General features: G+C 39.8%; 1 protein-coding gene across 1 annotated transcript in view; it reads left to right on the top strand.

Moving 5' to 3' along the window:
• Positions 1-5,118: 5,118 nt before the first annotated feature.
• Positions 5,119-26,710, top strand: part of CD53 (CD53 molecule) — a 36,894-nt gene continuing 15,302 nt past the window's right edge. The window contains exons 1-5 of the mRNA XM_081492775.1: positions 5,119-5,219; positions 20,045-20,125; positions 21,246-21,434; positions 22,884-22,958; positions 23,526-23,621. Coding sequence (XP_081348901.1) covers positions 20,063-20,125; positions 21,246-21,434; positions 22,884-22,958; positions 23,526-23,621 — 423 coding nt within the window. The 5' untranslated portion in view covers positions 5,119-5,219; positions 20,045-20,062. The remainder of the gene's footprint in view (positions 5,220-20,044; positions 20,126-21,245; positions 21,435-22,883; positions 22,959-23,525; positions 23,622-26,710) is intronic.

Genomic DNA, 26,710 nt, shown 5'->3' with positions numbered 1-26,710 from the left:
TCATACACTGAAACATAATCCCCAATGTGATGGTATTAGTAGATGGGAACTTTGGGAAGTAATTAGATCATGAGGGTGGGGCACTCATGAATGGGATTAATGCCCTAATGAAAGAGACCCCAGGGCTCTCCATCTCTCCCTCAAGTCTTGTAAGGACACAGGGAGGAAATGACCACCTATCAACCAGGAAGCAGGTGCTCACCAGATACCAAATCTACTAGTGCCTTGATCTTGGACTTCCCAGCCTCCAGAATCGTGAGAAATTAATTTCTGTTGCTAATAAGCTACCGAATCTATGGTATTTTTGTTATAGCAGACTGAATGTACTAAGACAGTTTTTTTTTATTTTTAAATTTATTTTTTATTGAGATAACATTGGTTTATATGCTAAGTCATTTTAGTCCTGTCTGACTCTTTGCAATCCCATGGACTATAATCCATCAGGTTCCTCTCTCCCTGAGATTTTCCAGGCAAGAACAGTAGAGTGGGTTGCCATGCCCTCCTTCAGGGAATCTTCCTGACCCAGAGATTGAACCAGCATCTCATTATGTCTTTTGCATTGGCAGGCAGGTTCTTTATCACTAATGCCACCTAGGAAGCACCAACACTGGTTTATAATATTACATAATTTTTGTGTGTACAACAATGTATTTCTACTTCTACAGCCCCTATTTTTCCTAGGGCTTAAATCAAGTAGCCACAATATATCACAGACATTCTGTTAAAAAGTGTCAAACTTTTTGGCAGTGTAGTATCTGGGACAATGATGCCAGTACACAGCTGCTGTAGATAAAAGTTTGCCGATCCACATTGGATTAAGTCTCAAAGGAAAGGCATATCATTGTTGGTTATTGTAGCCGTAATAAAAAAAAAAATAATACTGCCTACCCTCAGCTTGAGGATTCTATCTATATTCACCTCATATTTCGATAGTGTTTATTTTCTAATAATAAAAACAGACTAACTCATTAAAAAAAAAAAAAAAGCTTAAATGAGAACCCAATGATTTCTCCATGTTTATGTGAGATTTTGTTCATTCGGGAGGCATTTTGACAGGTACTATTGACTGGGTGGATCATAATAAACTGTGGAAAATTCTGAAAGAGATGGGGATACCAGACCACCTGACCTGCCTCTTGAGAAACCTGTATGCAGGTCAGGAAGCAACAGTTAGAATCGGACATGGAACAACAGACTGGTTCCAAATAGGAAAAGGAGTACGTCAAGGCTGTATATTGTCACCCTGCTTATTTAACTTACATGCAGAGTACATCATGAGAAATGCTGGGCTAGAGGAAGCACAAGCAGGAATCAAGATTGCCAGGGGAAATATCAATAACTTCAGATATGCAGATGACACCACCCTTATGGCAGAAAGTGAAGAAGAACTAAAAACCCTCTTGATGAAAGTGAAAGAGGAGAGTGAAAAAGTTGGCATAAAACTCAACATTCAGAAAACTAAGATCATGGTATCCGGTCCCATCACTTCATGGCAGATAGATGGGGCAACAGTGGAAACAGTAGCTGAGTTTATTTTTCTGGGCTCCAAAATCACTGCAGATGGTGATTGCAGCCATGAAATTAAAAGACGCTTACTCCTTGGAAGGAAAGTTGTGACCAGCCTAGATAGGATATTAAAAAGCAGAGACATTACTTTGCCAACAAAGGTCTGTACAGTCAAGGCTATGTTTTTTCCAGTGGTCATATATGGATGTGAGATTTGGACTATAAAGAAAGCTGAGCACTGAAGAATTGATGCTTTTGAACTGTGGTGTTGGAGAAGACTCTTGAGAGTCCCTTGGACTGCAAGGAGATCCAAACAGTCCATCCTAAAGGAGATCAGTCCTGGGTGTTCATTGGAAGGACTGATGTTGAAGCTGAAACTTCAATATTTGGCCACTCTATTCGGCCACCTGATGCAAAGAGCTGACTCATTTGAAAAGACCCTGATGCTGGGAAAGATTGAGGGCAGGAGGAGAAGGGGATGACAGAGGATGAGATGGCTGGGCGGTATTATCGATTCGATGGACATGAGTTTGGGTGGACTCCAGATGTTGCGAATGGACTGGGAGGCCTGGCGTGCTGCGGTCCATGGGGTTGCAAAGAGTCAGACACGACTGAGCGACTGAACTGAACTGAACTGCTTGATAATGAAGTATCAATATTTTGTATTCCAACTCCTTGTCTGGTCAACTGTAAGTCTCCTAAATGCCTGGATTCCATTATCACCTATGATGCTTGATCAATATAATGCACTGAGAAAACCAAGCCATAAGTCTACCTTCTGCTAAATCCCTTCTCTAATTAATTTCTTTTTAAGTTTTTGATCATTCTTCTGGATTATTTAACAACATGGTCTGCCCTGACATTGTTTTGTTCTCCATTTTTTCCCTTGTTCCTACAAATGGATAGTAAACATCTAATGGTTGGAAACGACATTAGTTCTCAATGAAATCTTGTAGGTTTGGATCTGAGTGGGTTTACAATTCCCTATCCTTTTCTGACTACCAGGGACAGTTGCCTCTGGTGGTGGAACACTTGGATTAGCCTTTTGCAGTAGGATGACAGAAAGGAGTATGTTAAAGAAAATGTTTTCTCAATTAAAATGATCATTATTTCTGCTATGAAGAACTCTAGTCTTAACTAGACTCTATACTCTAGTCTCCTAATATTCCTAAAGTTCTCTCTTTTTTTATGCTTCATAATCCTTTTTTATGGGGTATTTTTTGAGCTTCCCCTGTTGCTCAGTGGTAAAGAATCCACCTGCAATGCAGGAGACATGGGTTCAGTCCCTGGGTTGGAAAGATCCCCTGGGGGAGGAAATGACAACCCATTCCTGTATTCTTGCCTGGGAAATCCCATGGACAGAGAAGCCTGGTGGGCTACAGTCCATGAGGTCACAAAAGAGTTGGATATGACTTAATGAGTAAACAACAAAAACAATAATTTAAAAGACTGAGTGGTTGATAATTTTGACATAGTTCTTAACTCCCAGGATGGAGCTGCTCTTGCCCCAAGCACCACATCAGCAAACTGAAGTTTTTTATAACTTTTGTATTCTTGTAAATGTTTTGTTTGACCAGTCAACACATTAACTGTAGGTGCTATAATTATTTCCTTGTTCTTTCTCACCACAATCAAGGTTGACTATGTGGCCACAGTCAATCAGATATTTTCTCTTTTTCTCTTCCTGCCTTTTTATTTTCTGTTCTATAAAAACTTCCTGCCTTCTGTCCCACTTTGTGGTTCTCTGAATGGAGACAGTCTACTTTATGAAGTGTTAGATAAAGTTTGTCCTTGTCACCTGAATTGTCTTCCTTAATCATTATTATCAATAACATGTGGCGGTATGTGAGAGACAGTAACCTAAAAGGATGCCTTGTTTCTGACTTGGGCAACTGAGAGTTTAGTCAAGCTTTCCCTGAGATGGTAATGGGGGTGGTGGGGGTGGAGAGCAGGCTGAGTGGGAGGTTGCCGAGTTTACTAAGCTGAGTTTTGGATGCTGTACTTGAGGTGCCTATGTGGCACTCAAATGAGAGACCAGGTTGTACAAAGGATGTGCATCTTTGACACAGAGAGATAGTAATGAAAGCCATCTAGAGGTCTTTCATCAATTACTCCACTACAGGGCCCTGCCAATATGACAGCAGTCCCAGGTGAGGGACAGTGATTTCTCAGAGCGATGCCAGCTGAAGAGAGGAGAGTTTGTAACAGCATTTCCTGAAGTATAGTTACACTGAAAAATAGTTTCCTGAGAAATCTTTCTCTCTCTCTCTCTCTCTCCCACATACACACACACTGTTCTATGATCAAACAAATTTGGGGAAATCTACATATTTAGAGAATGTTAAGAGAATATTGGGCTTCCATGGTAGCTCAGCTGGTAAAGAATCTGTCTGCAATGTAGGAGACCCCAGTTCAATTCCTGGGTCAGGGAGATCCCCTGGAGAATGGATAGGCTACCCATTCCAGCATTCTTGGGCTTCCCTGGTGGCTCAGATGGTAAAGAATCCACCTGCAATGCGGGAGACCTGGGCTCGCTCCCTGGGTTGGGAAGATCCCCTGAAGGAGGGCATAGCAACCCACTCCACTATTCTTTCCTGAAGAATCCCCGTGGACAGAGGAGCCTAGTAGGCTACAGTCCATGGGGTCACAAAGAATCAGACATGACTAAGTGACTAAGCACACTCGCGCACACACACGAGAATATTAAAGACCGACAAGATACAGTCTGCAGTAAAGAATCTTTTCTTCTTTAACTCAGTTTTCCCCATGAGCCAACCCTGCTCAGAAGTTATACTAGAATTTTAAAGTCTCAGGGTGAAGGAAAATAATAATTATTGGATGTTACTGTTAATAAGCTGAAGCTGAGAGGTTGAGATTTTCTCAGTATATCACAGTTAATACAAATAAAGCTGGGACTGAAACCCAGATCTTGGGACTCTGATTCTGGGGCTCTCTCTACTGATCAAATCAATTCTACTAGTGCCCTTGGACATGCCTTGGAGTCTGCCCCTGACAATACACTTACATAAGGGCAGTCCAGCTTCTGAGACATGGAAGTCTGAAAGTAGTGACTCAATCAAACTGGAGACTACAAAGCATCCGGAAGGTGGCCAAAGGGAGAATGGGGAGAAGGTGAAGTGGCTTAGGAGACATTCCTAATTCTCACTCATAGAACTTCTCAAAATATTGATTCTTGATTCCTGTCTATCTACCTAACTGGGACTGAATCAGTATGATAGGGTCAGGTATACTTATTCTTGAGCAGATCCACAGGTAATTCTGAGATGTCATTTTGATTGAGAAACGCTGCCCTTTTCTAGACAAAAATCAATGTCAAAAAAAAAAAAACCAATGTCAAGATTACTCCAGAATCCACCAATTCTCACAGATTCCTGCCTGAATCGACTTGGTCTTTGAGTTTTCCTGTTTTTCATGGAAACTGGTTTAGATATTTGGGTGAGCTGTGAAAGAAGGTGTCTGAAAAGCCACAGGGGAAGGATTGCATTTCTGAGGTTAAAGAGGGCGGGCCCAGCCTCACTTCCTCCCTCTCCTCATCTGGGCTTCCTGTCGTCACAGTGTGATCACATTTATTCCCCCTTCACTTCTCCTTTTACACAAATAGCCCTGACATCCGTGTTACCAGTCTTGTCTTGGCCCTTCATTGATAATCACCAATTCTGCCTAAAGGAGAGAGGATAAGTGCCTGCTTAAAGGTAAGATTGGTGACATTTTAGTTTGGCTTGAAAGCAGAGAACTGAACCATATTATGTGGGCTAGGATATCTTCTTAGGAGTCTCTGTGTATCTCTCTAGTAAACTGTAACCTTCCTGAAGCTTTTGCAAATGTTTACTGCAGGTAGTAAAATTATCAGCAAGATCATAGTGGCCCTCACAAGGCAATCCGGCCAGAAAGAGTTTCAATTAACTGGGTTCCAATTATTTGATGGGACATGACTTTCCTGTGCTTAAATTGCTTCAGAACTTGAACTTCTCTGTCTGGTCATTACTGTTGACTAGAGCCATTTGTGTGAAATGAAACTGGAAGATATCCTATTTGATCTGGTCTTCAGAAGATTGGTCTTGTAATTTAAAAGTGAGCAGAGAACCAACAGCTATTCTATTCTAAAAGGCAGCTGGGAGATGCAGATCTTAATTTGAGAAATTTTCAAAAGTAAAGTTAGTGATTCCTCAGAGACACTAAACAGAAGGACTGTGATTAATCTTAACACCCAGCTCAGAGTCAAGGACACAGGACACACTCAGAACCTGTGTTTCAAGAGGTAATAGATAGACACCACTAAGAGCTGCTTAGATTAGTTGTTTTAAAAGAGCAGGAAGAGCACTGTGATCCCCAGGATTCCCCCAAATAAACTTATCCTTAGTATTCAGTGGGCTTCTCTGGTGACTCAGATGGTAAAGAATCTACCTGCAGTGTGAGAAACCTGGGTTTGATCCCTGGGTCAGGAAGATCCCCTGGAGAAGGGAATGGCTACCCACTCCAGTATTCTTGCCTGGAGAATTCCATGGACAGAGGAGCCTGGCGGGCTACAGTCCACAGGGTCACAAAGAGTCAGACACAACTGAGCATCTGATGCTTTCCCTTTGTATTCAAAACAAGAATATTGATAAATATAATATGACGTGTACCAAATCTGGATGACTTGGAAAATAAAACGATATTGCAAGGATTTCTAATTCAGGCCCCATAACTAATGACTGTGGTATTATGGACTCAGAAAGTGATAGCCAAGCTTTGGTCCTGGCTTTCTGTAACCACTATAGTCGTTGGGGGTTAGATTACCATAAGGAACTCTAGATGAAAGCTTTCTCCTTCCAAGATCTGCAAGAATCATACTGGGAATGGAAAGGAAAGTTCTGTAGAAACACACTCATCCACCTAATGATGAGGCATGGGAATGGGGCAAAGGGCTATAGATTCTATAAGCGTCTCAGGGGCTATCGACTTTTGAATTTCAAAATAAAGACCAGACTTTGTAATGAATTCATTTAATAGTCAGATGTTAAGCACATCCTAGGGCCAGGTACTATGCCTGGTAGGGGCAGGAGGTGGGGAGCTGGGGGGATAATAGAAGGAACGTATTTGTCCTACAAACAGTCTTGCCCTTAAGGAACTCCCTTGGGAGATAAGAAATATCAGATATGCTTGCAAGGGAACAGAACTGAACAAAACAAAACAGAATCTTAGCTGCTGGCTAAACAAAGTCTTTCTTTCTCAATCTCCACTAGAATCTGCACTATTTTGAAACTGTGGTTAAATTAGAGCAGAGGCTGAACTGTAGCATGATTTCCTGTGATGTTTCCTGTGTGGGCCAATTAAGAGTATTTAGCCTTGAAATAAGAGGATTAGACACCTTTAAATGAGCAAGGAATTAGTCAAAGCCCAGCCTTTCACCTTTCACATCTACTACTACCTAAGTGACCCCACACTTGGTAATTGACAAGAGACACATACTGGAAACCTCAAAGTCTGTTGGTCTTTAGCTTCTTATGACTTCAGATTGATTTTTGACTGTCCAGAGGGCTTCAAACTAGCATATGAGGTCTGTTTACCTTCCTCACTCCTACCTTGCAACAGATCAGGGGCTATACCTGTGCTAAGCACAGGAGACACAGGGATAACTGATATGGTATTTGTAGAGTAACATGAGGACAGTCACAGCAATATACAAATATAACACAATATAACCTTTTCTATAATAAAACAATCCTGTGCACAAAACGTAGGAGGAGTTTAGGAGTGTGCCCAAGACTCCCTGGGAGAGATGATTGCTCAGGTTCATTTTCAAGGAAGGATGATTTTGCTATGGGAACTAGGGGTAATAGCATTTCAAACAGAATATACAAACTCAAAGAAATGTGAACACCCAGGCATGTTAGAAATGAGAGTAAGCAAATGAGACTGGAGTATAACAAGCCATGGTTGCAGGACCACAAGAAGTAGGAAATTTTTTCTACTTGGTTCTAGAACTCCAGAACCTAAAATAGAAGGCAAGCTCACTAACCAGGCGAGTTCCAAGCCTAGCCATGGACAGAGCTATGCCTGAAATATCCACTTGACAGACCTGATGGAATACGGCTTGAAATGAGGAAGAGAGGCAGATTTCTTCCTCCTTGACCTAGGTTTCCCCCCTAGATTTTAGTGAAGGGGGAGCTTTCCTGCAAGGTTACAGCCATTCTCTTTCTTTGAGCTTCTGTTTCCGGAAATGCTGTGTTGATTTACTTGCAGTGGTTTGGTTTATGTTCCTGAATTAGTCAGCACACAGTACTTCCTGTACCAAGTGAGCGTCCAGTGTGAGCAGATCACCCTGGGCCTAGAGGCTGGATACCTGGCTTCAGGAAGGTCCAGGACCCAGCTACCACATCAGGTGCAGAGAACTGAAACAAATGCAGAGATACTAGATGGTCATGCAGAGTGGGCCTCCAGGGTGGTCTCTGGGGCACAGAATGAAAGGATTGCAACTGGAGGCTGGGTGGTCAGTTTGGGAAAGTTGTCTGGAAGTAGGCTTTCAGAAAGAGGAAGACAATGCATTTACAAAGCGAGTGTGTGGGCACTCAGAGGGGAGGCCATGCATCTCTGTATTGGGATACAGAGGCAAGTCCTCTCTTCATTTCCTACTTTGCAGTAGAGTTCCCACTGCAGCAGTAGCATCAATACATCATGCTGCTGCTGCTAAGTCGTTTCAGTTGTGTCTGACTCTGTGCGACCCCACAGACGGCAGCCCACCAGGCTCCCCCATCCCTGGGATTCTCCAGGCAAGAACACTGGAGTGGGTAGCCGTTTCCTTCTCCAGTGCATGAAAGTGAAAAGTGAAAGTGAAGTCGCTCAGTCATGTCCGACTCTTAGCGACCCCATGGACTGCAGCCCACCAGGCTCCTCCATCCATGGGATTTTCCAGGCAAGAGTACTGGAGTGGGGTGCCATCGCCTTCTCCGCAATACATCATAGCTATGGCCAAAAGTTGTTTCTCCACAGGGATACATTGCTATAACAATTTAAAATAAATGTGATATATTCCAAGTGTTAGAATGTTGATACTTAAAGGGAACTTAGAGATTATATAAATGCTCAAATAAAATGTCAACTCATAGTGAGAGACCAGTTTTGCTACCATAACACTCCAATCTGCATATTTTTTAGGTCAGGCAACTTGTTCAAAATCACAAAATTACTTAACTAGTTATCTAGAATGTTTCTTGATTCTCTAAGAAATGTTTTTTTCTCCACACTACACTCTTTTCTTTCAGATTTATTAAATAGGCATCACTGAACTGTGTGATTTGTTCACATAAAGAAATTTCCAGTGCGTTTTAACATAAGCAGACATGAGACTACAACTTAACTATAAATCCTAAAGATCTGAAATCAATAGGCTAGCAAGTTAAATATTTAATTTGCCAAACTTTTTTGACATTTTATATTTCAGAACTTGATGGAGAAATAAAGGTGAGAAATGATTTTGATATTGCACATGTTTTAAAATTTGCCGAGGTAAATTTGATCTCATGGCTTCATATTTATTCTATATCAGGAGCAACTAGAGGTATAAAGAATTACCTCATGGTTTATTCTTCTGAAAATAACTATTGTAGAATCTCAATATTTATACCACGAGGGGCTTAAACTATAATGATTTCGAGATCAGAATTCCTTAGATCATTTACTTATATTCAACTTTTTTTTTTGACAAAAATTTGTACTTACAGAAAAGTTACAAAAACAATACCAAGAATTTTGGAACACCCTTCATTCAGATTTCTCAAATATTAACATTTTATCACATTTTCTTTATCTTTCTCCAGTTTTCTCATTTGAGAGCAATCGCTGACATGAAATCTTTCCCCCTTAAGTGTTTAGGGTGCATAAAAACAAAATCCTTTTCTTATATATCTACTTTACAATGATCAAAATCAGGATTTTAACACTGATATACTACTATTACCACTCCATAAATTTTATTAGATTCCCCCAGTTGCCCCACTAATACTCTTTTTTTCTTTCTTTTTATTTTTTTCCTGTTGGAGTTTAATTGTTTTACAATGATGTGTTAGCTTCTGCTATACAATGAAGTGAATCAGCTATATGTATACATTTATCCTCTCCCTTTTGGTCCACTAATATTCTATATTGTTGTTGTTCAGTCGCTAAGTTGTGTCCAACTCTCTATGACCCCTTAAGCTGCAGCACACCAGGCTCCCCTGTCCTTCACTATCTCCCAGAGTTTGCTCAAACTCATGTTCATTGAGCTGGTAATGCCATCCAACTATTTTATCCTCTGTTGCTCTCTTCTCCTCCTGCCCTCAATCTTTCCCAGCATCAGGGTCTTTTCTAATGAAAATACATCATAGTTATGGCCAAACGTTGCTGGTCAAGGTATTGGAGCTTCAGCTTCAGCATCAGTCCTTTCAGTGAATATTCAGAGTTGATTTCCTTTAAGATTGACTGGTTTGATCTCCTTGCAGCCCAAACGACTCTCCAGAGTCTTCTCCAGCAACATAATTTGAAAGCATCAGTTCTTTTGTGCTCAACCTTCTTTATGATCCGACTCTCACATCTGTACATGACTACTGGAAAAACCGTAGCTGACTATATGGACCTTTGTTGGCAAAGTGGTATCTCTGCTTCTTAATATGCTGTCTAGGTTTGTCACAGCTTTCCTTTCAAGGAGCAAGAGTCTTTTAATTTCACGGCTGCAGTCACCATCTACAGTGATTTTGGAGTCCAAGAAAAAATCTGTAACTGCTTCCATGTTTTCCTCATCTATTTGCCATTAAGTAATGGGGCCGGATACCATGATCTTAGTTTTTTGAATGTTGAGTTTTAAGCTAGCTTTTTCGCTCTCCTTTCACATTCATAATGAAGCTCTTTAGTTCCTCTTTGATTTCTGCCATAAGAGTGGTGTCCTCTGCGTATCTGAGGTTATTGATATTTCTCCCGGCAATCTTGATTCCAGCGTGTGCTTCATCTAGCTTGGCATTTCGCATGATGTACTCTGCACATAAGTTAAATAAGTAGGGTGACAATACACAGCCTTGACATACTCCTTTCCCAATTTGGAACCAGTCTATTGTTCCATGTCCTGTTCTAACTGTTGCTTCTTGAGCTGCTTACAGATTTCTCAGGAGACAGGTCAGGTGGTCTTTAAGAATTTTCCACAGTTGGTTGTGATCCACACAGTCAAAGGCTTTAGCATAGTCAGGGAAGCAGAAGTAGATGTTTTTCTGGAATTCCCTTGCTTTCTCTATGACCAACGAATGTTAACAATTTGATCTCTGGTTCCTCTGTCTTTTCTAAATCCAGCTTGTACGTCTGGAAGTTCTTGGTTCATGTACTGCTGAAGCCTAACTTGAAGAATTTTGAGCATTACCTTGCTAGCACATGAAATGAGTGCAATTGTGCAGTAGTTTGAACATTCTTTGGCATTGCTGTTCTTTGCTATTGGAATCTCTGATCATACATTGCTTTTAAGTGTCATCTCTGTAATTTTCTTCTATCTGGAATGGTTCTTGAGTCTTTCTTTGTTTCATGACATTGGTATTCTTGAAGACTACTGGCAGATATTTTCTAGATTGTCTCTCTATTTTGGTTTGTCTGATGTTTCCTCATGACTAGATTCAGGCTATTCCAACTTTTGACAGGAATACGTATAGAAATAGCTTTCATTATCTCACAGAGAGTCTTGCCCACTGTGGACATAGCTTGCTGAACATACCAGGGACAAGTCTCTAGGACAGGGACCCTCTGCATCAAAATTCTACATATTTTATGCTAAGGAAAGAGAACTACTAGTCCACTGACTCTGGAGCAGTTGTAGCTGTTTTATGTAACTGTTTCGGTTTTGAGAGCCACCTTGTTATATAGGTCCTGTCTTAGCTCAGCCACTAGGACCATCTGTGGTTTTTCTGTTGAGTGATGACCTTGTTAAGTTCCTAAATGGAGGAAAATGAGACCCCAAGATCATCTGGATTTGTGTTCCTCATTTGTTGCTCTTCTCTTTGCTTCTTCCTTCTTTCTCTCTTTTATAAATCACCAATTCCTCTCCCTGGAGAGCAGCCTTGAAAGGAAATTTTCACCAGAACACAATTTAAGGGAAGAAAAGCTGACAGACACATTCTTTTGAAAAAGTGACATAGACATGAAAAGAAATTAATGCACAAAGTTGATGGTTGGATTTGATTTGATTTTAGTAACACCCCTCTGCCTATAACTGTTTATTACTCCATAAATAGACATACTTGCAAACCCACATCCTACCTCAGCCACTGCTCACAGGGGTTCAAACTGTAAAAAATGGAAAGAGTCCTCCTGGAGGTTCGTCACATTGAAGGGAGGGAGTTGAATGGTGAAATGGGAGATGAGTACCCAGACCATGGGACAATGGAAGGGACGTAGGCTTGAGAGGATGACTTCGGCCTATGCCCTGTCTTTGTTGATTATTAGCTGGGTGATCTTATGCTGGTTACATAAGCTGTCTGAGCCTTGGACTTCCTGTATGAAAAGTGGGGCTAAATTTATAAATAAAATTTATTTATGAAGAGCTCGGCCTTTTGCAGGGTTTGATGAACTATATCATTTATCTAAATTTATTTTGTCACGAGGGCCATAATTTGGGGGCACTTATGGAGAAGAGATTTCCTCTCTTATTTAGAAAAAACTTGTATTAATTATGGCCCCAGTGGTGAATCAAAGATCACAGACTCTCTGTAGGAATAAATGGGAAACCAATAATTACTTGCTGGATACCATGTTCTTCTATGTAAATTGTCAAATAGATCTGTATATTTAAAAAATGTCTGGGAAGATGTTCACCAAAAATATTAAAGGTGGTTATCTCTGGGATGTGGTGTTGCAGAGATTTTATGTTTCCTTTTTTGTATTCTCTATATTTGAATTTTTTTTTTAACAAGAGCACACAAAACTTAAAACAAAGATATTTACAAAAAATGAAACAGGCAAAGGATTACTAAAAGGACTTCTGGCACCTAATGTATTTTATTCCTCAAGATCTAGCAGAAATTTCAGAGTCATCCTTAAGAATGGACTGTTAGGGAAGTTCCAGATTTGCTCTTTCCTCAGTTTTTGCTGAACCAGGCAGTCTGATACTGAGCCACCCAGGAAATATTATCTCATTTAGCTAATAAGGTATGAATTATTGTATCACCATTTTAAAGAAGAAGAAATTGGGAAAGTCAGAGAGGTTAAGGAAATTGCCCAGGGCCATACTTCTGGTAAGCACCAATGTTAGAATTCAAAACTAAACCTACCCAAGTCCAGTACTAGAGTTTGCCAAACTATGTTCCATGGAATGCAATATTCTCCGAGCTGTTAATAAGTAATCTGTAATATATGAATAAGTTTGTAGTTATATAAGTAGACATTTCTCTTAGAGACCCACAATGTACATTAGTATATAACGGTTTTCTTAGAAGTTGATCAGAAAAAAAAAAAAACTTCATTGTTTTATGTTTTATTTTATTTAATCTCACTTCTGAAATGGTTGACCATAGATTCCTCTCACTCCCTATAGTTTTGCCTTTTTTGTTTTAGGAATACTTACTAACATCTCATAAATCTAGTAGTCTAACACCAAAGCTGTCTTGGGTGTATCCAAATTGAACTTGAATCAGATAAGGCTGGAGAGCAAGAACTGATACTTTCTTGGGACTCCTGTCTGACCTTAGCCACTTCTTGGCTTGATTAGATTCGAGATTATATTAGATGACCTATAAGTATGGGTCAGAGAAAAAGAGAGATTGAACTAGAAATTAATGGAACAGTTTCTCAGCCCAAGAGCTCTTTTCTTGGAGAAAACTAAAGAGTGAACTTCCTTCCTGGCCTCCACGTGGAGTGTGGGAGGTATCACACCTAACTGCAGTTCAGTCACAGAGGTTTCCTGGAAGCTGACATCAGGGACTTTCTTCACAGGACCACATGAGTCACAGATTTTGACTGCAGAAGGGTGTCAGTTTTTCCAGTGGGGTTGGCAGGGGTGGTAACTCTATAACTGACCAGCCACAGTGAAAAAAGGAAAGAAGAAAGAGGTGGTACTCTTTCTGTGAAACCTGGGATTATCATTGAATACAGTAAAAGTATTAAAAATCTACACAAAATGGACAGTTTTTCTCCTTTAATTCGGTGCAAGACTACGTGGAAAATCAGGGAAGGAGAAAGAGATTCTCTTTCCTGTCTGTGAAGGAAAGGATCATTGGGGATATCCCCCAGTTTGTGGGCACCTCATTAGTGGGTGCTCTGAGGACAATTAGATTACAGGGGCTGAAGCAGCTGTCATAGGATCTGAGGATATTGGACACGAGGTGACTCTAGGAGGCACCTGGCCCAATCTCCTTCTGGGTCAGTTATTTTCTCATGTCCAGAAGATTAGTTTAGTGGCACAGTACATCTCAAGTCCAAAGCTCCTCACTCTACAGTGTCATGTTCATTCCACTCCACCAGATTATTCAGAATTAATGAGCAAATTTCCAGTCATTTGTTCTTTCAACAATCTCACTTTTTTTACTGTAATCAGTTACTGTGTTAAGACTTGAGGATTCAAGGATGAATAAACTACCTCCTACCCTCAAGGAGCTGACATTCTAGTGAGCTGAGTCTTGGAATGATGAGTAACTAATCAAATTATGGGGTCAGAGGAAAAGAAAGGGGCAAATTCCAGCAAAGAGCCACTGAACAATTGAAAAGGAAGGAAGCACAGAGAAACGTATCCAACATTACTTGCTAGATTTTAAAGTATTAGCCTCGGAATGTTGCTATGTTGCTTGAACAGATGGAGAGGAGAAAATTAGGAAGGGCCTTTTGACATACATATACACACATAAAACCATGACTATAAACATTGTAAAGCAAATATATTTCAACACACACACAAAAAAACCCAAACAGATAAAGAAAAATGAAGTTGTAAGGTTTCTTCAAAATTAAAAAAAAAAACAACCATCACTACAATCAAGGTAACAAATATATTCACCACTCACAAAAGATTATGCATGGTCTTTTGTGATCCCTGCCTCCTGTTCTTCCCTGCTTTATTTACCCCCACTCTCATACTCCTCTTCCCTAGGGAATCACTCATCTGCTTTCTGCTCTTATAGTTTTCATTTTCTAAATTTTTATATACTCTAATCACACATTAGGTACTCCTTTTTGGCCAACTTCTTTCACTCACCTTAATCATTTGGAGATTCACCTACATTCTAACATGTATCAACAGTTCTTTCTTTTTATTGCCAATTAGTATACCATTATATAGTTTTACCACCATTTATTCATCCATTCACCTATTTTTAGAGCTTTAGGCTGTAGATTAGCTTCCTGGACCTGATTCCAACATATATGTGGGTGGCAGCTTTTCCAAACCAGCAAACAATTCTTGGATACCAGCAGAGTGTGCAATAATTCAACTCAATTCTAACACTGTCTACCCAGAAATAGAATCAGATTCCACGAGCAAAGGGCTCAGTCCCACAAGGCTTCCTTCCACTTAAAATACCAGCCCCAAGTCCAAGTATTACCTAAACTTCTGACCTACCTGTTTGCTATAAGTCAGAGGTCCCCATAACCCCATCCTTGGGTTCAACTAATTTCCCAAAGGGCTCACAGAACTCAGGAGAATCTATTTACTCACTAGACTACTGCTTTAATACAAACAATATGTAATGTCAGATGAAGAGATACATAGGATGAAGTCCTAACAAAAGGACTTTCTGTCCAAATGAAGCTTGGAGCCAGAATGATAGCATATAAAAATGTTTTGGTTCTCCCCCAAGTGGGAGCTTTCTGAACTCCTTTTCTGTTTTTTGTGGAGACATGATTGACTAACTCACTTGGCGATTGATTCAACCTCTATTCCCTTCTCCTCTCCTTGAAAATCAGAGAATGAGACTGTAAGTTTCAATCCTCTATTCACAGTTGGTTCTCCTGGCAACTAGGCTCCATCCTTGGGTGCTTTGCAAAGTTCACCTTCATAAAAGATACATGCTCCTCAATGATCTTAGCAGTACTATTTACGATAGTCAGGACATGGAAGCAACCTAAGTGTCCATTAACAGACAAATGGATAAAGAAGATGTGGCACATGGATACAATGGAATATTACTCAGCCACAAAAAAGAATGAAATAATGCCATTTGTGGCAACTTGAATGGACCTCAGTTCAGTTCAGTCACTCAGTCGTGTCTGACTCTTTGCGACCCCACGGGCTGCAGCACGCTAGGCTTCCCTGTCCATCACCAACTCCTGGAGCTTGCTCAAACTCATGTCCATCGCATCAGTGATGCCATCCAACCATCTCATCCTCTGTTGTCCCCTTCTCCTCCCACCTTCAATCTTTCCCAGCATCCAGGTATCTTCCAATGAGTCAGTTCTTCACATCAGGTGGCCAAAGTATTGGAGTTTCAGCTTGAGCATCAGTCCTTCCAATGAATATTCAGTACTGATTTCCTTGAGGATGGACTGGTTCAATCTCCTTGCTCTCCAAGGGACTCTCAAGAGTCTTCTCCAACACCTCAGTTCGAAAGCATCAATTCTTCAGCGCTCTGCTTTCTTTATAGTCCGATTCTCACATCCATACATGACTACTGGGAAAACCATAGCTTTGACTAGACAGACCTTTGCTGGTAAACTAAAGTCTCTGCTTTTTCTTATGCTGTCTAGGTTGGTCATAGCTTTTCTCCCAAGGAGCAAGCATCTTTTAATTTCATGGCTGCAGTAACCATCTGCAGTGATTTTGGAGCCCAAGAAAATAAAATCTATCACTATTTCCATTGTTTCCCCATCTATTTGCCATCAAGTGATGGGGTCAGATGCCATGATCTTGATTTTCTGAATGTTGAGCTTTAAGCCAACTTTCTCACTCTCCTCTTTCACTTTTCATCAAGAGGCTCTTTAGTTCTTCTTTGCTTTCTGCCATATTGATGGTGTCATCTACATATCTGAGGTTGTTGATATTTCTCCCAGCAATCTTGATTCCAGCTTGTGCTTCATTCAGCCTGGCATTTCGCATGATATACTCTGCATATAAGTTAAATAAGCAGGGTGACAATATACAGCCTTGATGTACTCCTTTCTCAACTTGGAACCAGTCTGTTGTTCCATGTCCAGTTTTAACTGTTGCTTTTTGACCTGCATACAGATTTCTCCGGAGGCAGGTAAGGTGGTCTGGTATTTCTCATCTCTTTCAGAATTTTCCACAGTTTGTTGTGATCCACATAGTCAAAGGGTTTGGCGTAGTCAATAAAGCAAAAGTAGATGTTTTTCTGGAACTCTCTTGCTTTTTCGATGATCCAACAGATGTTAGCAATTTGATCTCTGGTTCCTCTGCCTTTTCTAAATCCAGCTTGAACATCTGGAAGTTCATGGTTCATGTACTGTTGAAGTCTGGCTTGTAGAATTTTGAGCATTACTTTGCTAGCATGTGAGATGAGTGCAATTGTGAGGTAGTTTTAACATTCTTTGGAAAGTTTGTTTTCCATGTCTATGAGTCTGTTTCTCCTTTGTAAATAAGTTAGTTTATATCATTTTTTTAATATTTCACGTAAGAGTGAAATGTTATTTGTCTTTCTCTGTCTTACTTACTTCACTTAATATGATACAGTCAGGCAAAGGAGAGAGATAAATTAGTAGTTTGGGATTAACATGTATACACTACTATATATAGAATAGGTAAACAATAAGAACTTACTATTAGCATAGGGAACTCTACTCAATATCTTATAATAATGGAAAATAAACTGAAAAATATATACATATATCATAACTAAATCAGTTTGCAGTACATGTAAAACTAAAACAATGTTGTAAATTAACTATAGGTCAATAAAAAATAAGTCACCTTCATTAACATTACCAGTTGTGGCAGTAAGGGCTTGTTGTGAATAACAAGATAAGTTTATGATTCTGAATTATTTTCAGGAATTGAGGATGAGAGACCAAATACTATATATCAAAAAATGTTCTGGTTGTTATTGCTCAGTGAATTACCAAGAGTTTGGGAGCTGGGAGCCAGGAATTATGGATGAAGAACAAATGTTTATGAGAAATATATTTTAGTCATCATAATATGTTTCCTATAAATCACAATATCACAGATTGTTTCCAGTTTGTGGCTATCAAATCCCAAAGAATAGCACTAAATGTTATGGAAATACAAAGATTTTCAGCTGTATTGATAAAGGAGGTAACATTCCAATGGACACATTCAAATGAGTGTAGTCCTTTTGGGCAGCTAACCCTTGATTTAGAGGCCTGGAAAACACTAAAATCCATGCTAACAAGCATGGATTCCACTTACTGAGTACTGGTTGCATATCAGTCTCTGTAATAAGATGATTTAATCTTCACTTCTATAGGTATAAGAAGTGGTATAAGTATTATCCTATTTTACATAGGAATAAATCATGACTAGAAATGTTAAGCAGGTTTCCAAATCTCACATACTTGTTTAGTGGTGCATGTGAGAGTTGAAATCAAATTTGACTTTAAAGTCTGTGTAGTAAATCATCACACTTTTTGAAAAATAATTTTTATTGGAATATAGTTACTTTAAAATGTTGTATTAGTTTCTACTGTACAGCAAGATGAATGAGCTTTATGTGTATACATATATATGTATATATGTATATATGTATATGTATATCCTCTCTTTTTGGACTTCCTTCCCATTTAGGTCACCACAAGGCTCTGAGTAGAGTTATCCGAGGTATACAGTAGGTTCTCTCTATATACACTACATAGTATTAATAGTGTATATATATTCAAAAATAAATTTTAAAAAAAGCAAAAAAATATTGTATATATGTCAGTCCCAATCTCCCAATTCATCCCACCCTCACCTTTCCCCTCTTGGTGCCCATATGTTTGCCCCCTACATCTGTGTCTGTTTCTGCTTTGCAAATAAGATCATCTATACCATTTTTCTAGATTCCACATATATGCATTAATATACGATATTTGTTTTTCTCTTTCTGACTTACTTCATTCTGTTTGACAGTCTCTAGGTCCATCCACATCTCTACAGTTTTATTCCTTTTTGTGGCTGACTAATATTCTGTTGTATATATGTACTGCAACTTTTTAATTCATTCCTCTGCTGATGGACATTTAGGTTGCTGCCATGTTCGGACTATTGTAATCCTGCGGCAGTGAACATTGGGGTGCATGTGTCTTTTGGAATTATGATTTTTTCTAGGTGTATGCCAGTAGTGGGATTGCTGGGTTATATGGCAGTTCTATTTTAGTTTTTTAAGGAATCTCCATACTCCCTAACACGACACACAAAAATAAGCGCAAAATAGATTAAAGGCCTGAATATAAGAAAAAAAGTGAAAGTTGCTCAGTCTTGTCCAACTCTTTGCGAGCCCATGGACTATAGTCCATGAAATTCTCCAGGCCAGAATACTGGAGTGGGTTGTGTTTCCCTTCTCCAGGGGATCTTCCCAACCCAGGGATCAAACCCAGTTCTCCTGCATTGCAGGCTGATTCTTTACCAACTGAGCCCCAAGGGAAGCCCTGAATGTAAGACCAAATACTATAAAACCCTTAGGCTTATTTATGGCCTAAATGAACTATCCCTTAAGATCATCTGATTTCTGGGCATCTTGATACTGCAAGGACAGTATGATGGATTATAAAAGCAATCCATGAACTAGAAAAGGCATAGTTATACTGGGAGAAAAACAACAAATTGACATTCTGCTTTATATATCAGTCTTACGTGCAATTTTTAAATATAAGTCCCTCTATATAACCTCATTAATTCTGAGAGAAAATTAAAAATTGTGTATCTGGATCTCTAGAATTGAGGACCAGACTTTGAATATTGATGTCCTCTACTGAAAAATGAAATTATATTTTTAAAAAATTCAAGCTCTCATTGCTAATCTCTTTTCATTTCTTCACTGGATGTTTGTTGGTCAGTTTTATCTCTGCTGTAAGACTGACATTCTCTGGAAGATAGTTATTGCTTAGTAATGGTTGTATCTCCCACAGCACCTAGAACAGAAAATACCATATATGTTTCTTTGGTAAAAGAATGACTGAGACATAGGTATTCTCCCTCCACTTTCATGTTGAGAAGTTCATAGACCAAATGTAGAGTGTATATGCCTCTCAGGGTATTTAAGAAACTGGTGGATCAAGTCACTGACCTCCCCAGATGATTGACCAGATTATCCCTGATCCCCAAGATGCCTGCTTTGTTTCACTGTAATTCACCCTCCTCTAAGAATGGCTTTACTACTTACTTCTAGAGTGCTTAATTCAATGTTAACCACCCTGGCTTGCTGAACTGAAGCAAAAGTGAGTATCCAAGATGAGGTAATTGGTACCTCAATTCAGAGACTAAAAGAGCAAGAAGTTTGGGGAAACTTTCCAGAGAAGATTCACAGCTCAAACTCACAGTGATGCTGGAGACCCTTGAACCATGAATATTTGTGTCCTCTGATCTCTGGTGCCATTTTGAAACAGAATCAGGCCATTCACTTCCTCTCTTCTTCCTTCTACTTTTTAGGGCAAGAATATCTCAAGCATGGGCATGAGTAGCTTGAAATTGCTGAAGTATGTCCTGTTTTTCTTCAATTTGATCTTTTGGGTAAGTGTGTCTCTTCTCAGCATGGTTAAGCTCACTTCTTCCTAGCTACACTCTACTTCTCTCTCCTCTCCTGAAGAGTCTCATGTGGAGTGAAATTCATGCATGCAAAGGTCATGTGCAGTACACCCATCCTAAGAAGAAGGCAATGATAATTTTCTCCCCTCTTCCCATCCTGCTGTAAGAAAAGCCTGCAAAATTGAAAGACACCAGTGTGGTTGGTGAGGCTGTTTCTCTGAGAGCTTTAGGCTATTGCTGCTCACTGCTGACATCTATGGGTGAGAAACCTAAAATTCTACACTCCCTGTATTGAATGCCTCTTTTTTTCTTGCTCCCCTGACCCCAACCCTGAATCCTTGGAAAAAATAGCTGATGGAAAAGGAAGTCCCCTTTTCTGGGGAGGTTTCACTATATTAAGACTTCCCTGGTGACGCAGACAGTAAAGAATCTGCCTGCAATGCGGGAGACCAGGGTTCAATCCCTGCTATGTCGTGAAGATCCCCTGGAGAAGGGAATGACAACCCATTCCAGTATTCTCGCCTGGAGAATTCTGTGGATAGATAGAGGAGCCTGGGGGAGGTGGTGGTGGTGGGGTTGCGGTGTATAATCCATGGGGTCACAAAGAGCTGGACACGACAGAGAGACTAACACTTTCACTGTATCAAATTTAGCAATTGAATTTCAGACATAGGATGGGTTGTTACTCATGTTTCTATGAGAAGATTCTTAAAAGTTTGGCTTCTCTAGTTTTCTGCCAAGAAAGATGAACTTCTCAGCCAGTGTATTCCCTTTACAAAGGGAAGACCACATATAAGCAGTAGAGCCAGTAAGGAGTAGGGATCTGAATCATGAAGATCTAGAAAAAGAAGTAGGAATCTGAATCATGAACATACTGTGTTATCCATTGGAATGACCTTTTGATATCTAATATGGATAGGATGAGGTATGTGTGAGACACCACAGGAGATGATACCTTTTTTTTAGGCACTTGGAGAAATCTGGGTAAAGAGTTTGTTGGCTAGAGCCAATGGGAAAAAATGATTCTAATGTCAAGTAACTGAGTATGAAGAGATATTTAAGAACCACCTTGCATTTCAGAATGTTACGTGATTCTTCTTTTCAGTTCTGTGGCTGCTGCATTTTGGGCTTAGGGATCTACCTCCTGATCCACAGCAAGTTTGGAGTACTCTTCCATAACCTCCCCTCTCTCACGCTGGGCAATGTGCTTGTCATTGTGGGTTCCATCATCATGGTGGTTGCCTTCCTGGGCTGCATGGGATCCATCAAGGAGAATAAGTGCCTGCTTATGTCGGTGAGTGATTCTCACAGCTGATGGGGTGCCTAAGTGGGGGAGGTGGGCATGATGCCTGAAACCACAGGCAAGACATTTTCTTGTAGCTCATCTGTTAGTGCAAAGAAATTGTTGGAACATGAAGTTGGCACCTCAGCTCAGTCCAGTCTGTCTAGGCCCATAGTATTTTGTTTCTGAGAGGGATAAATAAGAGAAGATATCACTGTCCTCCTTAGTACCTATTTTACACTGTTAAGTATGACCCTTATCATTATAATTTACATTCATAGCTTTTTATTTATTCTTTATATATGGTTGAAATCAAGTGTCATCCATCTACCTAAATCCTCCTCACACTAGTATATATTTCCAGGATCTGACTCAGAGTCACTAACCGGTGGAAAATCTAGTCTCTAGATTCTTCTGAGTATTGTGACCCTCCTAAGATGGCAGAGGATACGTATGTATCTCAGATCTGTACTAGCTGCACCACAGTGTGAGTGACCCAGCTGGGTGAGAGCCTAGGCTGAGGACATTGAGGTCTAAAGTGAGAGATGCTAGAGCTTTTCACTTTCTGCCTGTCAGCTAACTAGCCTCAGGAACACCTTTAGACTTAGGCTTTGCCTATAAGCTCTATGAAAGAAGAGTTTCTCATTTCTCTGGTGTGCCCACACACAGCTCAATAATAATGCATCATTCTATCCATAAACATAGGTTCCCAATCACCTTTCTTCTTCCTCAAGTCATGTGGTTCATCTTCTTTCCTTTACGTGTTAAACTGGAGTCAAAAGATAGAATAAGAAAGTCCTTGTTCTCAGATAGTTTCCAGACTATTGGCAAAAGATGGAAGATAATAGACTTGGGGAAAAGGTTTTAAGTAATCAAAGTTTGTGTTGGGGTAAAACAATGAAAGAAAATGAAAAAGTGAAAAGTTGTTTGCTGTTAGGTGTGACTAGCACAAGCATCTAAAATTGAAGATAAATATGAGTGAAGATCATGATTAGAGCACCTCTTCTCCCTGTCTGTACAGGGCTCCTCTCAACCTCTATTATCACCTTCATCCACCCCAAAATAGCCCTCTGCTTGCAGAAAGAACTAGGCCCCAAACTCTGAAGACACATGATTTAGTTTACTAGTCTTTTGCCCAACTGTTTCAGTTAGCTAATGCCAAAACTGCTTCACAGATTCAACAAATGGTAATCCATATTCACTATACACCTGGAACTCAATAGGTGCAATGGGAAGAAGAGAGAAAAGCTGGAAGACACCTGATCTTCCCTCTAGAGTCTTGAATTCTGGTTGTAGGAAAAGAACAGATATTCCTCACAAAACATGAAAAACCCTATGAAAGCTCGAGTAGGTGGGAACTCCTGCCCGTGTATAGAGATCTGCCTTTATGCTCCCAGGGTGGAGCGGGAGTGGGGGAGTAGCTGGGCTCAGTGCTGTGAGCATCTCTTTGCTTTGCCCCAGTTCTTCATCCTGCTGCTGATTATCCTCCTTGCTGAGGTGACCTTGGCCATCCTGCTCTTTCTGTACGAACAGAAGGTAAGTTCTAGAGAACACAATTCATTGTTGGATTGCTAAGAGTGGGGGGGGGGGTGTAGGGAGGAGAAGTTGGCACAAGTAAGTCCTATGATAGAGCTAGAGTCAAAGTGAAGGATGAAGAAAAAAGAGATTAATTGTAATTGGGGAGAAAAAGAATTATGAAGGTGATTGTATTTGAGTGGTGCTTTGAAGGATGAATGGGAAGAACAGTAAAAATCAAGCTTATCTTCCCCCTATTTACCTATTTACTTTTCTCCATCCATCTGGCAGTAAAGAATATCTGTCTCAGTGCCTAAGAGAACCTATGTTTGGTTTGCCCTTTGCCTTCTTTGTAAACCCAGGGTTTTGGAAGGTCAAGAAAATGCTGTTTGTTACTTCCTTCAATGCCATCCCATCCTCAGCATTTCTTCCTATATATAAGCTCCCTCCCCTGACTTAGTTCTGAAGAGATCATTTGGAAGGGAGGAGCAAATGGAACTATTTTATTAGCCTGCATTAGAAATTCCCTGTTCCTTGAACTCGCCTGCTTTTTACAACGCTTCCTCTGCTGGAATGTGCCCCATACAGCTGAAAGTATACGTGTCTGAGGGTTTGACCAAGAGCATCCAGCGATACAACTCAGACAACAGCACCAAGGCAGCGTGGGACTCCATCCAGTCATTTGTGAGTACAAAATCCTCCTTAGCTCAGCCCAGATATAATTTTCCAGCCTCAGTCCCTGGGCACTGGAAGGGTCTCTCTTTCATGAAAGCTTCAGAATTTAAGGTTCACAGCCCCTAGGTTCAGAATAATGCTTGGCTGTCAGAAACAGGAGAGCATGAGAATCAGCCTGGTTGGTACAAAGTTGTCTATTAATACATTCTCTCTTTTACCCTTTACCTACTCAGGCTCATTGTTTCAGCCCTACTAAGATATAAGACAGACCCAAACACGTCATACTGGATTAGTTTATGTATTTTCCAATTTTTTTCTGAAAACAGAAATTGTTTAATATAGGAAATCTCTTTTGAATTCCTGAGTAGCCCAACTCATTCTTGTTACCTAGCTCACCAGAACCCCATTTCTAATGCCCCTCCCCACCACAAACATATATTTTAACTTAGCATTCCTTCCTTGGTGTGCTGGGGTCAGGGAGCCAGTCTGACAATGGCATAGTTTGTGTCTCAGACAATACCATTATGACCACATGGAGCCACCTGTGGCCCTGCCATGCCTGCTTAGTGTGGGGTAAAAGAAATAGCACAGGAATTAAAGTCCAGAGACCAGGATTGGGTGGCTTTGGGAAAGTCATTTAACTTCCTGGATCCCTATTCTTTCATTTTTTTTTTAATGATAACTACATATATTTAATTATATACCTGTTTTATATATAAATAAAACATCAACAAAACCTATTATATCATATATACTACATATATATGATTAAAAATCAAATTACTGTATAAAAAGGTTTGGCTGCAGTGGCTCTTACTTTTTTTTTATTAATTTATTTATTTTAGTTGGGGTATAATTACTTTACAATATTGTAGTGGTTTTTGCCATACATTGAAATGAATCAGCCATAGGTTTACATGTGTTCCCCTTCCTGAACCCCCTTCCCACCTCCCTCCCCATTCCATCCCTCTGGGTCATTCCATTGCACCAGCCCTGAGCACTTGTCTCATGCATCGAGCCTGGACTGGCGTTCTGTTTCACATATGATAATATACATGTTTCAATGCTATTCTCTCAGATCGTCCCAACCTCACATTCTCCCACAGAGTCCAAAAGACTATTCTATGCATCTGTGTCTCTTTTGCTGTCTCTCGTATAGGGTTATCGTTACCATCTTTCAAATTCCATATATATGTGTTAGTATACTGTATTGGTATTTTTCTTTCTGGCTTACTTCACTCTGTATAATGGGCTCCAGTTTCATCCACCTCATTACAACTGATTCAAATGTATTCTTGTTAATGGCTGAGTTATATTCCATTGTGTATATGTACTACAGCTTTCTTATCCATTCGTCTGCTGGTGGACATCTAGGTTGCTTACACATCCTGGCTATTATAAACAGTGCTGCGATGAACATTGGGGTACATGTGTCTCTTTCAATTCTGGTTTCCTCGGTGTGTATGCCCAGCAGTGGGATTACTGGGTCATATGGCAGTTCTATTTCCAGTTTTTTAAGGAATCTTCACACTGTTCTCCATAGTGGCTGTACTATTTGCATTCCCACCAACGGTGTAAGAGGGTTCCCTTTTCTCCACACTGTCTCCAGCATTTATTTCTTGTAGACTTTTGGATAGCGGCCATTCTGACTGGCATGAGATGGTACCTCATTGTGGTTTTGAGTTGCATTTCTCTGATAATGAGTGATGTTGAGCATCTTTTCATGTGTTTGTTAGCCATCTGTATGTCTTCTTTGGAGAAATATCTGTTTAGTTCTTTGGCCCATTTTTTGATTGGGTAGTTTATTTTTCTGGAATTGAGCTGCAGGAGTTGCTTGTATATTTTTGAGATTAATTCTTTGTCCGTTGCTTCGTTTGCTATTATTTTCTCCCATTTTGAAGGCTGTGTTTTCACCTTGCTTATAGTTTCCTTTGTTGTGCAAAAGCTTTTAAGTTTAATTAGGTCTCAGACCTATATATCGAAAACTATAAAACACTGGTGAAAGAAATCAAAGAGGACACAAATAGATGGAGGAATGTACCGTGTTCGTGGATTGGAAGAATCAATATAGTGAAAATGAGTATACTACCCAAAGCAATCTATATATTCAGTGCAATCCCTATCAAGCTACCAACGGTATTTTTCACAGAACTAGAACAAACAATTTCACAATTTGTATGGAAATATAAAAAACCTCGAATAGCCAAAGCAATCTTGAGAAAGAAGAATGGAACTGGAGGAATCAACCTGCCTGGCTTCAGGCTCTACTACAAAGCCACAGTCATCAAGACAGTATGGTACTGGCACAAAGACAGAAATATAGATCAATGGGGCAAAATAGAAAGCCCAGAGGTAAATCCATGTACCTCTGGACACCTTATCTTTGACAAAGGAGGCAAGAATATACAATGGAGAAAAGACAATCTCTTTAACAAGTGGTGCTGGGAAAACTGGTCAACCACTTGTAAAAGAATGAAACTAGAACACTTTCTAACACCATACACAAAAATAAAGTCAAAATGGATTAAAGATCTAAACGTAAGACCAGAAACTATAAAACTCCTAGAGGAAAACATAGGAAAACACTCTCCGACATAAATCACAGCAGGATCCTCTATGACCCACCTCCCAGAATATTGGAAATAAAAGCAAAAATATTCTTCTTTCTTTTAAAAATCCAGTTTATAAACCTTTTATTATAGAATTTCTAGGCTGATGTGAAAGAAAACGAATAATAGCAAAATGAATCTGTGGGTACATATCACTCAGCTTCAACAGTTAACATTTTGCCAGTGTTGTTTTAGCTAATCCTCTATGCATTTTTTGCTAGAACTTTTTAAAGCAAATAGTAGATATTATATCCTTTCAAAATTAAATATAAAGATGATAACTTTGTTTTAAAAAAACATTTTTTTAAGAGCAGTCTTGTTGTTGTTCAGTTGCTCAGTTGTGTCTGACTCTTTGCAACCCCATGGACTGCAGCATGCCAGGCCTCCTTGTCCTTCACCATCTCCTGGAGCCTGCTCAAACTCATGTCCATTGTCCAAGAGCAGTCTTAGGTTTACAAAAAATCTGAAAGGGAGGTACAGAGATATCTC

Source organism: Giraffa tippelskirchi, chromosome 5 (genome assembly GCF_054371585.1).
Source record: "Giraffa tippelskirchi isolate mGirTip1 chromosome 5, T2T-mGirTip1v1.2.pri, whole genome shotgun sequence".
Lineage (NCBI taxonomy): Eukaryota > Metazoa > Chordata > Mammalia > Artiodactyla > Giraffidae > Giraffa > Giraffa tippelskirchi.
This window is presented reverse-complemented; position numbering and strand designations above follow the sequence as displayed.